The sequence below is a fragment of the Bufo bufo genome, chromosome 1 (assembly GCF_905171765.1).
Source record: "Bufo bufo chromosome 1, aBufBuf1.1, whole genome shotgun sequence".
In the NCBI taxonomy this organism is placed as follows: domain Eukaryota; kingdom Metazoa; phylum Chordata; class Amphibia; order Anura; family Bufonidae; genus Bufo; species Bufo bufo.
In genome coordinates, this window is record NC_053389.1 from 6,169,556 (window position 1) to 6,182,671 (window position 13,116).

At 52.7% G+C, this 13,116-nt stretch overlaps 1 protein-coding gene across 2 annotated transcripts; it reads left to right on the forward strand.

Annotated features, from left to right (window-relative positions):
* Positions 1 to 4,044: 4,044 nt before the first annotated feature.
* LOC120990929 (zinc finger protein 574-like) lies at positions 4,045 to 11,253 on the forward strand. 2 transcript variants are annotated; one of them, XM_040419823.1, is made up of 2 exons: positions 4,045 to 4,114; positions 7,859 to 11,253. In XM_040419823.1, the coding sequence occupies exon 2, from the start codon at positions 7,893 to 7,895 to the stop codon at positions 10,647 to 10,649; it is 2,757 nt and encodes a 918-aa protein (XP_040275757.1). In that variant the 5' UTR covers positions 4,045 to 4,114; positions 7,859 to 7,892; the 3' UTR covers positions 10,650 to 11,253. The 2 variants fall into 2 exon arrangements, with proteins under 2 accessions (XP_040275757.1, XP_040275763.1); XM_040419829.1 differs by having other exon boundaries at positions 4,052 to 4,122.
* Positions 11,254 to 13,116: the final 1,863 nt, after the last annotated feature.

Sequence of the window (13,116 nt, forward strand, 5' to 3'; positions counted from 1 at the left end):
GGGCAGTAAGGGGTATAACTACTGTGTGGGGGCAGTAAGGGGTATAACTACTGTGTGGGGGGCAGTAATGGGGTATAACTACTGTGGGGGCAGTAAGGAGACATAACTACTGTGTGGGGGCAGTAAGGGGTATAACTACTATGTGGGGGCAGTAATGGGGTATAACTACTGTGGGGGCAGTAAGGAGACATAACTACTGTGTGGGGGCAGTAAGGGGTATAACTACTATGTGGGGGCAGTAAGGGGTATAACTACAGTGTGGGAGCAGTAAGGGGTATAACTACTGTGTGGGGTGACTAAAGGGGTATAACTAATGTGTGGGGGGCAGTAATGGGGTATAACTACTGTGGGGGCACTAAGGAGACATAACTACTGTGTGGGGGCAGTAAGGGGTATAACTACTGTGTGGGGGCACTAAGGGGGTATAACCACTGTGTGGGGGCAGTAAAGGGTATAACTACTGTGTGGGGGCACTAAGGAGGTATAACTACTATGTGGGGGCAATAAGGGGTATAATTACTGTGTGGGGTAGTAAAGGGTATAACTACTGTGTGGGGGCAGTAAAGGGTATAACTACTGTGTGGGGGCAGTAAAGGGTATAACTACAGTGTGGGGGCAGTAAGGGGTATAACTACTGTGTGGGGGCAGTAGGGGTATAACTACTGTGTGGGGGCAGTAAGGGGTATAACTACTGTGTGGGGGGCAGTAAGGGGTATAACTACTGTGTGGTGGGCAGTAAGGGGTATAACTACTGTGTGGGGGCACTAAGGGGGTATAACTACTATGTGGGGGCAATAAGGGGTATAACTACTGAGTGGGGGCACTAAGGGGGTATAAATACTATGTGGGGGCAATAAGGGGTATAATTACTGTGTGGGGGCAGTATAGGGTATAACTACTGTGTGGGGGCAGTAGGGGTATAACAACTGTGTGGGGGCAGTAAGGGGTATAACTACTGTGTGGGGGGCAGTAAGGGGTAGAACTACTGTGTGGGGGGCAGTAAGGGGTATAACTACTGTGAGGGGGCACTAAGGGGGTATAACTACTATGTGGGGGCAGTAAGGGGTATAACTACTGTGTGGGGGCAGTAAAGGGTATAACTACTGTGTGGGGGCAGTAAGGGGTATAACTACTGTGTGGGGGCAGTAGGGGTATAACTACTGTGTGGGGGGACTAAGGGGTTATAACTACTGTGTGGGGGGCAGTAATGGGGTATAACTACTGTGGGGGCACTAAGGAGACATAAGAACTGTGTGGGGGCAATAAGGGGTATAACTACTGTGTGGGGGCACTAAGGGGGTATAACTACTGTGTGGGGGGACTAAGGGGGTATAACTACTGTGTGGGGGCAGTAAGGGGTATAACTACTGTATGGGGGCACTAAGGGGGTATAACTACTGTGTGGGGGCAGTAAGGGGTATAACTACTGTGTGGGGGCACTAAGGGGGTATAACTACTATGAGGGGGCAGTAAGGGGTATAACTACTGTGTGGGGACACTAAGGGGGTATAACTACTGTGTGGGGGCACTAAGGGGTATAACTACTGTGTGGGGGCACTAAGGGGTATAACTACTGTGTGGGGGCACTAAGGAGGTATAACTACTGTGTGGGGGGCAGTAAGGGGTATAACTACTGTGTGCGGGCAGTAAAGGGTATAACTACTGTGTGGGGGCAGTAAGGGGTATAACTACTGTGTGGGGGCACTAAGGGGTATAACTACTGTGTGGGGGCAGTAAGGGGTATAACTACTATGTGTGGGGGCACTAAGGGGGTATAACTACTGTGTGGGGGCAGTAAGGGGTATAACTACTGTGTAGGGGCAGTAAGGGGTATAACTACTGTGTAGGGGCAGTAAGGGGTATAACTACTGTGTGGGGGCAGTAGGGGTATAACTGTTGTGTGGGGTGACTAAGGGGGTTTAACTACTGTGTGGGGGGGCAGTAATGGGGTATAACTACTGTGTGGGGGCAGTAGGGGTATAACTGTTGTGTGGGGTGACTAAGGGGGTTTAACTACTGTGTGGGGGGCAGTAATGGGGTATAACTACTGTGTGGGGGCACTAAGGAGACATAACTACTGTGTGGGGGCAGTAAGGGGTATAACTACTGTGTGGGGGCAGTAAGGGGTATAACTACTGTGTGGAGGCAGTAAGGTGTATAACTACTGTGTGGGGACAGTAAGGGGTATAACTACTGTGTGGGGGAAGTAAGGGGTATAACTACTGTGTGGGGGCAGTAAGGGGTATAACTACTGTGTGGGGACAGTAAGGGGTATAACTACTGTGTGGGGGCACTAAGGAGGTATAACTACTGTGTGGGGGCAGTAAGGGGTATAACTACTGTGTGGGGGCAGTAAGGGGTATAACTACTGTGTGGGGGCAGTAAGGGGTATAACTACTGTGTGGGGGCAGTAAGGGGTATAACTACTATGTGGAGGCAGTAAGGTGTATAACTACTGTGTGGGGGCACTAAAGAGGTATAACTACTGTGTGGGGGGCAGTAAGGAGTATAACTACTGTGTGGGGGGCAGTAAAGGGTATAACTACTGTGTGGGGGCAGTAAGGGGTATAACTACTGTGTGGGGGCAGTAAGGGGTATAACTACTGTGTGGGGGCAGTAAGGGGTATAACTACTGTGTGGGGGGCAGTAAAGGGTATAACTACTGTGTGGGGGCAGTAAGGGGTATAACTACTGTGTGGGGCAGTAAGGGGTATAACTACTGTGTGGGGACAGTAAGGGGTATAACTACTGTGTGGGGGCACTAAGGAGGTATAACTACTGTGTGGGGGCAGTAAGGGGTATAACTACTGTGTGGGGGCAGTAAGGGGTATAACTACTGTGTGGGGGCAGTAAGGGGTATAACTACTGTGTGGGGGCAGGAAGATGTATAACTACTGTGTGGGGGCACTAAGGGGTTATAACTACTGTGTGGGGGCAGTAAGGGGTATAATTACTGTGTGGGGGCAGTAAGGGGTATAACTACTGTGTGGGGGCAGTAAGGGGGTATAACTACTGTGTGGGGGCAGTAAGGGGGTATAACTACTGTGTGGGGGCACTAAGGAGGTATAACTACTGTGTGGGGGCAGTAAGGGGTATAACTACTGTGTGGGGGCAGTAAGGGGTATAACTACTGTGTGGGGACAGTAAGTGGTATAACTTCTGTGTGGGGGCAGTAAGGGGGTATAACTACTGTGTGGGGGCACTAAGGAGGTATAACTACTGTGTGGGGGGCAGTAAGGGGTATAACTACTGTGTGGGGGCAGTAAGGGGTATAACTACTGTGTGGGGGCAGTAAGGGGGTATAACTACTGTGTGGGGGCAGTAAGGGGTATAACTACTGTGTGGGGGCAGTAAGGGGTATAACTACTGTGTTGGGGCAGTAAGGGGTATAACTACTGTGTTGGGGCAGTAAGGGGGTATAACTACTGTGTGGGGGGCAGTAAGGGGTATAACTACTGTGTGGGGGCAGTAAGGGGGTATAACTACTGTGTGGGGGCACTAAGGAGGTATAACTACTGTGTGGGGGAAGTAAGGGGTATAACTACTGTGTGGGGGCAGTAAGGAGTATAACTACTGTGTGGGGGCAGTAAGGGGTATGGCTCCTGAACTATGATGGCCCAGAAGTCACGCCCCCGCGGAGCCGCGGTGGAATCGGCTGATCGCCCGACCATTGAAAGTACCGATAACATGAATGAATTGAGGCGACAGACCTGTCAGGAGCCGTCCTTCCACACACAGTCATACCCTACACAGCGCCCCCACCAGGTGTAATTCACCATCAGCCCCTGAAACCTAATGTCCATAACCTTTCACCACAGACAAGTTTCCTATTCCACTTACGACAAAAGGTCTCACTTTACGGCTTCTCCACTGATAACTACTCCAGTCACTTTGGACGCTGAAAAAAACAACGGTTCACCGCAAGGCACTCTGGGATTGTTCGGCCTCGTTCTGATCGCAATCGACGTCATTCTGCAAGGCCTCTATTCCCGATGCCGCGGCGCCGCATTCCTATAGGACGACGGGCTGCAACCAATCAGGTGAGAGGATGCTGGGAGGTGCCACTGCCCGGAGAGACGGCTGCTGAGGAGGAGGGGACGTCGGTCCTCAGTGTGACAGTGTGTAAGTGCCGGGATGGGTTTTGGTATGGCGAGAAGGGGACGGGAGCTGGGTGGCTGTTCTGTGAGGTCTTGGAGGTAGAGTGCCCCAGGGCAGGCAGGGACGGGGCAGCCCGGGGCCTTCAGGCCGTCACCCAGCGGCCGAGTGTCTACAGAGGGGAGGAGAGTTATCTCCACTGCTGTGAGGAGAGATGGAGAGGTTGCCCATAGCAACCAATCCGATTCCAGCTTGTATCTTTCATAGCTCCTCTGACAGATGAGAGCCGCCACCTGATTGGTTGGTTCCCTGTTCCCCTTGTCCTGTCAGTCTGCTGAGGAACTACAACTCCCATTCTCCACAGTGACTGGGGAGTGAGCAGTTGCCAGGTTGTGGTTGGTAATGATGGAGTCTTTATCATTCTGCAGTGCGAGCGGTACATACCGGAAAGTGGACTCCCATCATCTAGTGAGTGCTGCACATGGTGGGGGTTATACTTCTAACTACTGGGGAGATGCAGACCGCCGGTGTAGAATGACACTTAAAGGGGTCGTCCACTTTCTGTCCCGTATAATGGTAGATGAGATGTGATGCCCGTAGAGTGGTTTACCCGTGTGCCCGCCTGGCGTCCTCTGCTCGAACGTAGTGTCTGGTGTACAGCAAAGGTCGGGGGCAGTGTGGAAGAGCAGCAGCGGGGCCGGTGGAGATGTCTGACGGCCGCCCCCTGTACTCGACCGGATCGGGGGCAGAGTGGAAGAGCAGCAGCGGGGCCGGTGGAGATGTCTGACGGCCGCACGCCGCCCCCTGTACTCGACCGGATCAGGGGCAGTGTGGAAGAGCAGCAGCGGGGCCGGTGGAGATGTCTGACGGCCGCACGCCGCCCCCTGTACTCGACCGGATCAGGGGCAGTGTGGAAGAGCAGCAGCGGGGCCGGTGGAGATGTCTGACGGCCGCACGCCGCCCCCTGTACTCGACCGGATCAGGGGCAGTGTGGAAGAGCAGCAGCGGGGCCGGTGGAGATGTCTGACGGCCGCCCCCTGTACTCGACCGGATCGGGGGCAGTGTGGAAGAGCAGCAGCGGGGCCGGTGGAGATGTCTGACGGCCACATGCCGCCCCCTGTACTCGACCGGATCGGGGGCAGTGTGGAAGAGCAGCAGCGGGGCCGGTGGAGATGTCTGACGGCCGCACGCTGCCCCCTGTACTCGACCAGATCGGCGGACAGTGTGGAAGAGCAGCAGCGGGGCCGGTGGAGATGTCTGACGGCTGCCCCCTGTACTCGACCAGATCGGGGGCAGTGTGGAAGAGCAGCAGCGGGGCCGGTGGAGATGTCTGACGGCCGCACGCTGCCCCCCCCTGTACTCGACTGGATCGGGGGCAGTGTGGAAGAGCAGCAGCGGGGCCGGTGGAGATGTCTGACGGCCGCCCCCTGTACTCGACCAGATCGGGTGCAGTGTGGAAGAGCAGCAGCGGGGCCGGTGGAGATGTCTGATGGCTGCCCCCTGTACTCGACCAGATCGGGTGCAGTGTGGAAGAGCAGCAGCGGGGCCGGTGGAGATGTCTGATGGCTGCACGCTGCCCCCTGTACTCGACCGGATCGGGGCAGTGTGGAAGAGCAGCAGCGGGGCCGGTGGAGATGTCTGACGGCCGCACGCCGCCCCCTGTACTCGACCAGATCGGGGGCAGTGTGGAAGAGCAGCAGCGGGGCCGATGGAGATGTCTGACGGCCGCATGCTGCCCCCTGTACTCGACCGGATCGGGGGCAGTGTGGAAGAGCAGCAGCGGGGCCGGTGGAGATGTCTGACTGCTGCACGCTGCCCCCTGTACTCGACCGGATCGGGGCAGTGTGGAAGAGCAGCAGCGGGGCCGGTGGAGATGTCTGACGGCCGCACGCCGCCCCCTGTACTCGACCAGATCGGGGGCAGTGTGGAAGAGCAGCAGCGGGGCCGATGGAGATGTCTGACGGCCGCACGCTGCCCCCTGTACTCGACCGGATTGGGGACAGTGTGGAAGAGCAGCAGCAGGGCCGGTGGAGCTGTCTGACGGCCGCACGCTGCCCCCTGTACTCGACCGGATCGGGGGCAGTGTGGAAGAGCAGCAGCGGGGCCGGTGGAGCTGTCTGACGGCCGCACGCTGCCCCCTGTACTCGACCGGATCGGGGGCAGTGTGGAAGAGCAGCAGCGGGGCCGGTGGAGATGTCTGACGGCCGCACGCCGCCCCCTGTACTCGACCGGATCGGGGGCAGTGTGGAAGAGCAGCAGCGGGGCCGGTGGAGATGTCTGACGGCCGCACGCTGCCCCCTGTACTCGACCGGATTGGGGACAGTGTGGAAGAGCAGCAGCAGGGCCGGTGGAGCTGTCTGACGGCCGCACGCTGCCCCCTGTACTCGACCGGATCGGGGGCAGTGTGGAAGAGCAGCAGCGGGGCCGGTGGAGCTGTCTGACGGCCGCACGCTGCCCCCTGTACTCGACCAGATCTGTTTTGCGGTCCACAAACCACGGAGAACGGCCATGTGTGTCCCGCATATTCCCGGCCCGCCCTTTTGTAAAAATGTCTGCGAATAGGACGCGTTGTATTGGTTTTGTGTGATTCAGCCGCACGGATGTGGACAGCGGGCAGTTGACTGCCATGTGCTGCCCACATTTTGCCCGCCCCATGGGTCCGCCTGCCATCCGGAAATATGCTAATTGGACGGGGATGGAAAATATGCTTATGTGAGCTGAGATTTGGAAGGCGAGTGGAGGGCAGAATGAACTTCACAGCCCCCCACTTACCTTCCCTGTTCTCCTCTGATGCCGCAGTCACTAGCCATTGCGGCATCTAGGCAGTTAGCGGGACAGGGCGGTCTCTGACAATGGCCCCTCGGCCTGCCCTCACTGCGCGGCAGACACAGCCTAATAGCCGGCCGGACGCTGGTACACACGGTCCTTTATTGTAAGACTAGTCGGACTTAATAATAGCTCTAGGTTAATAAACTTTATAAAAAAAAAAAGTGGTAAACCCCCCCCACATGGCATCACGTTTACCCGGGCCTGCCCAGCTTGTTGGCAGTTTCCAATAACAATGGGGTTGTCCCATAAAAAACATTCTCCATTTCCCCCCGGCTCCTGGACCTGAACACTTCTGTAATTGCTCTAAATTAAATCTTTAGTACAGCCACTGAGTTATTCAGTAAAATCTATTTGCATAGCGCCACCTGCTGTTCGTTATGTCCACTTCAGTAACATTGTTGAGGAGGTCGCACATGCTCAGTGCCATCCTTCAGCTAGCTCTACTGTCAGAAGCTGTGACAATTCCTGGTAGAGAGCTAAAGCAGAAAGGGCACGCCCTCCCTCAATATGTGATTGCCAGTCCCGATTAGCTCTTCTACAGAAGCTTTGGCACCTACAGATCCATCTATTGTGTGTAGTGGACCGCGCTGCACACAATGGCCGGAGCTGCAGATGATTGGTGGGGTGTCCTGAGGAGAGGCCGTCCAGGACGGTCACACTCCAGCTTCTCCACGTCTGACAGGACTGTTTGGTTTCAGTTTTCGGCCATACTCGTGGAAAGGCTGGGTAAAAATTAGGACGGTGAGGCAATGTTGACGCCATGTTTTATTAAGCCACTGGATCTCGGTACTAGAGATGTCTGTCTGAAATTTCGCACACCTAATCGTTGGCATACCTTCATATAGTGGTGACGGGAGGGATGTGATGAGGTCACACTGGGTTTAATCAGTCATCTGTACCTTCTGTTCATCGATGTCTCCTTTTCTCCCTATAGCAATCGTACAAGAAGGAAAACGCTTTCTGCAGTTATGGCGGAGGACGTCCAGGCTCCGGTCGTCTACCAGCACCAGTACATGTGCTCAGAATGTGGTCTACTATTCAACGCCCTGGAAGATGTATTGCTTCATCAGCAGAACCATGTTGGAAGTGGGATCCAAGCGACAGTCTCCCAAGATGTTTCCCTGCAGTTGGGCGAGCTGCAAGGCTTAGTCCATGAAAGCCAGTACCAGTGTTTAGAGTACGGACAAGTCCTGCTGACCCCGGACGAGCTGCTTCATCACCAGGAGATGCACATGCGGGAGTTTCCCCAGGCTCCTGCTTCTCCATCATCAGCCAACGGCCAGATACATTACCAGTGCTCCGACTGTAAAGAACTCTTCACTTCTCCTGAACTGTGGCTTTCTCACCGCCAGAAACACGAGAAGCAAGACCACCAACCTCAACAAAGTGTCGTCGTTCAGACCGGATCTGGTCTCCAAGCTGTGCTCAGCGTGCAAAATGTTCTCATAGATGAAAGGGCTTTGAATGGTTGGGGAGTGGAAATGCCAGCTGTGATGGCGTCTTCGGAAGATGCTGCAGAATCTGTACCAAGGACGTGCCCGTCTGCGTCATCTGAAAAGCTGCCTGCACAGGGAGAGGTGATCCAACTTCCAGAGGTGCATCCGTACGAGTGTTCAGAGTGCAGCCAGGTGTTTAACACACCCGAGGAATTTCTTGAGCACCAAAGTCGGCACTTCAGGGAATCTGAAAAAGAAAGTTCAGCATCTCCACGGTTTGGAAGCACCGATAACGCTGCTCTTTTCCCCGGTATTCTAGAGAAGCTGCGCAAGGATTGGATGATAGAAGAAAGAGAGGAGCTGATTAGAGAGAGGTTTGGGGTAGTACAAAGGGTGTACCAGTGTCAGGAGTGCAAGAAGGAGTGTGGCACTAGTGAGGAACTGCGGCGGCATCGCAAAGAGCACCAAAATGAAGAATACCCATGCCCGGACTGTGACCGTCTCTTCACCTCTGCCAGCAGACTGCAGTCTCACCGTCGCGTGCATGTGGAAGGCACCTTACAGTGTCCAAACTGCTACAAGGTATTTAAAAAAGAGGCCTCGCTGGAGCAGCACATGCGAGTGCATCGGGGGGAGGCGTTATTCCTGTGCGTGGATTGTGGCGTGGGCTTTGGCACAGAAATCACATTGGTCTTGCATCGGAAAAGCCACACGGCGGATCCTTTACATCGCTGCCACTGTGGAAAAACGTTTAGTAATATGACAAAGTTCTTGTACCACAGAAGGACCCATGCTGGTAAAAGTGGCACCCGTGTTCCTAGACCAGACAGGCCCAACATCTTAGGCAGTGAGAAACCTGTAGGTCTGGGACATTTTGCACAAATTCCAGCAGTGCCGACTGCAGTGATGTTACCAGTTCCAGAGGTGTCTCCTGTGGATGTACAGAATAGCAGAGACGATGCAGAGAACGTACAATCCAAAGAAAATGGATTAGCTACCCACATGTCATCGGAAGAGCCAAAGACCACGCCAGGGTGTCGGCCTGAGAGCTTCAGGTGCCCTCAGTGCAGCAAGGAGTTCTCCACCCGTCTGAAAATGGTGCAACACAGACGAGCCGTCCATGTTACAGAGAGGAAGCACAAATGTACCGTGTGCGGGAAACACTTTAAGAAACAGGTGCACTTGCGGAACCATATGCGCACGCACACTGGCGAACGCCCCTTCCAGTGTTCAGCTTGTGGCAAGGCCTTTGGAACCCACACCAATCTGACACGGCACCACCTCACCCACACTGGAGAAAAGCCATATAAGTGCGAGGTGTGCGGACGCAGGTTCACACAGAATTCCAATCTGCAGCAGCATCGAGTCTTGCACACTGGTTCTCGGCCGTTCTCCTGTAATGTCTGCGGCCTAAAGTTTAACAGAGCTTCCAATCTGACGTTGCATCAGATCAAGCACACGGGTGTCCTCCCCTACAAGTGCCCAGACTGTGATCAGACGTTCCTGCGGAAAAAGTTAATGCAGTTACATCAGCTCGAGCACCAGGGTAAAGCCCTCATCCACTGCAAGGACTGTGGAGCAGTGTTCACGGACGAGTCGCTGCTCTCCCGACACCAGTGCCGCAGCAAAAGCTCGAGTCAGCATATATGTCCTACCTGTAATAAAATGCTGAATTCAGAAAGTAGCCTATATCTTCATCTCCTCCTGCACACTGGTCAGCGCCCCTTTAAGTGCCTTGTATGCGGCAAATATTTCCCCAGCCAAAGCAGTGCGGCGAGGCACCAGAAGTATCACTCTGGGGTCCGGCCTCATAGGTGCACCTATTGTGGAAAAGCTTTTTCTGCTTCCTTCAGTTTACGGCTCCATCTTAGAATACACACAGGGGAGCGTCCTTTCCCCTGCTTGGACTGTGGCAAAAAGTTTCGACAAGCTGCCCACTTGAGAGAGCACCGCCGAATTCACACAAGGGAAAGGCCCCATCGCTGCCAGGACTGTGGCATGTCATTTGTCCAGTCCCTGCATCTCGCAGAGCACAGACACGTCCACGCGGGAGAGAGACCGCACTTGTGTACGGACTGTGGCAAGAGGTTCAAGTCTCTATCTAATCTGCGGAGCCATCTAAAAACTCATCGGGGCCTCGCTCAGCCGCAGCAAACCATCATGTGCACAGAGCTCGGACAGACCATAGCCATCATTGAGAGCGTGGAGCCGCTCCCCTTAGCTGAAACCATCGAAATCTATCAGGCCGCCCTGGAGGGTAACTTACAGGTGGAAGATGTGACGATCTAGAGCTCCTCTCCACTCTCTGTGTATATAGCAGCATTTTTTCTGTTCTGTTAATGTTATGAATGGTATTAATGCTTAATATAAAAGGACTAGATTTATAAATGGTTGTCACGTCTTCCCTAACTTAACACCGGTGGAAGAGCTTGCGCTCAACAGCCTGCCCCATATTCAGATTGATAGCACTGTGTTGTACACAGGCACACTGCAGGTAAGCGCCATACTTTATACTGCAGCTCTGCCACACTCCTGTGATTGGGGCTAAGCTGCAATATCAGACACAACCTGTGTACGAGAGTGGCGCTGCTGTGCTCGTCTCCTCTGATACCACCCTGTAATGAGCCTAGTGTACATGTTCTTGGGTATACAGTCCAATTTAGCAGCATAGGATGTGACATTTCCCAAAAGTGCATGTCCGAAGGGGGATATGGATTACTCGGAATATACAGTGTGAATGCGGGCATCTCTATGGCCACGGAGGATGGTGTGTATCCCTGAGACATAGGCTGGGACATGCATGCCCGGTCTGGTAAGCTTCTGTGTGTCCAATGTAGGAGGGTTAAATCTAACATCTGACAGACTGGACAGCTCAGGGGGGGTGTACAGAGGAGAAAATGATGATTACACTTACCGGTAATCAGATTTTCCAGACCCCACGACAGCACCTTCGAGAGATGGCTCCACCTCCAGGACCGGAAAACCTGCAGCATTAAAAAGGTGGAGCCACTCTCCCACCTCAGTGAGTTTCCAGAGCATGAGAGGGACTCCCCTTTATATTAGTTTAATTTCACAAGCATAAATATATATATATATACACTCACCTAAAGAATTATTAGTGCCCCCATACTAATACGGTGTTGGACCCCCTTTTGCCTTCAGAACTGCCTTAATTCTACGTGGCATTGATTCCACAAGGTGCTGATAGCATTCTTTAGAAATGTTGGCCCATATTGATAGGATAGCATCTTGCAGTTGATGGAGATTTGAGGGATGCACATCCAGGGCACGAAGCTCCCGTTCCACCACATCCCAAAGATGCTCTATTGGGTTGAGATCTGGTGACTGTGGGGCCATTTTAGTACAGTGACCTCATTGTCATGTTCAAGAAACCAATGTGAAATGATTGGAGCTTTGTGACATGGTGCATTATCCTGCTGGAAGTAGCCATCAGAGGATGGAGACATGTTCTCATTCTGTTTACCCCAAATTCGGACTCTACCATTTGAATGTCTCAAGAGAAAACGAGACTCATCAGACCAGGCAACATTTTTCCAGTCTTCAACAGTCCAGTTTTGGTGAGCTCGTGCAGATTGTAGCCTCTTTTTCCTATTTGTAGTGGAGATGAGTGGTACCCGGTGGGGTCTTCTGCTGTTGTAGCCCATCCGCCTCAAGGTTGTGCGTGTTGTGGCTTCACAAATGCTTTGCTGCAGACCTCGGTTGTAACGAGTGGTTATTTCAGTCAACGTTGCTCTTCTATCAGCTTGAATCAGTCGGCCCATTCTCCTCTGACCTCTCGCATCCACAAGGCATGTTCGCCCACAGGACGGCCGCATACTGGATGTTTTTCCCTTTTCACACCATTCTTTGTAAACCCTAGAAATGGTTGTGCGTGAAAATCCCAGTAACTGAGCAGATTGTGAGATACTCAGACCGGCCCGTCTGGTACCAACAGCCATGCCACGCTCAAAATTGCTTAAATCACCTTTCTTTCCCATTCTGACATTCAGTTTGGAGTTCAGGAGATTGTCTTGACCAGGACCACCCCCTTAAATGCATTGAAGCAACTGCCATGTGATTGGTTGACTAGATAATTGCATTAATGAGAAATAGAACAGGTGTTCCCAATAATTCTTTAGGTGAGTGTATATATGTATATATATATATTACAGTACAGACCAAAAGTTTGGACACACCTTCTCATTCAAAGAGTTTTCTTTATTTTCATGACTATGAAGGCATCAAAACTATGAATTAACACATGTGGAATTATATACATAACAAACAAGTGTGAAACAACTGAAAATATGTCATATTCTAGGTTCTTCAAAGTAGCCACCTTTTGCTTTGATTACTGCTTTGCACACTCTTGGCATTCTCTTGATGAGCTTCAAGAGGTAGTCCCCTGAAATGGTCTTCCAACAGTCTTGAAGGAGTTCCCAGAGATGCTTAGCACTTGTTGGCCCTTTTGCCTTCACTCTGCGGTCCAGCTCACCCCATACCATCTCGATTGGGTTCAGGTCCGGTGACTGTGGAGGCCAGGTCATCTGGCGCAGCACCCCATCACTCTCCTTCATGGTCAAATAGCCCTTACTTTCAAAGTTTTCCCAATTTTTCGGCTGACTGACTGACCTTCATTTCTTAAAGTAATGATGGCCACTCGTTTTTCTTTACTTAGCTGCTTTTTTCTTGCCATAATACAAATTCTAACAGTCTATTCAGTAGGACTATCATCTGTGTATCCACCTGACTTCTC

What these genes read in the sequence shown, in the direction of transcription:
- LOC120990929 (XM_040419823.1), top strand. Translation starts at nt 7,893, where the DNA reads ATGGCGGAGGACGTCCAGGCTCCGGTCGTCTACCAGCACCAGTACATG.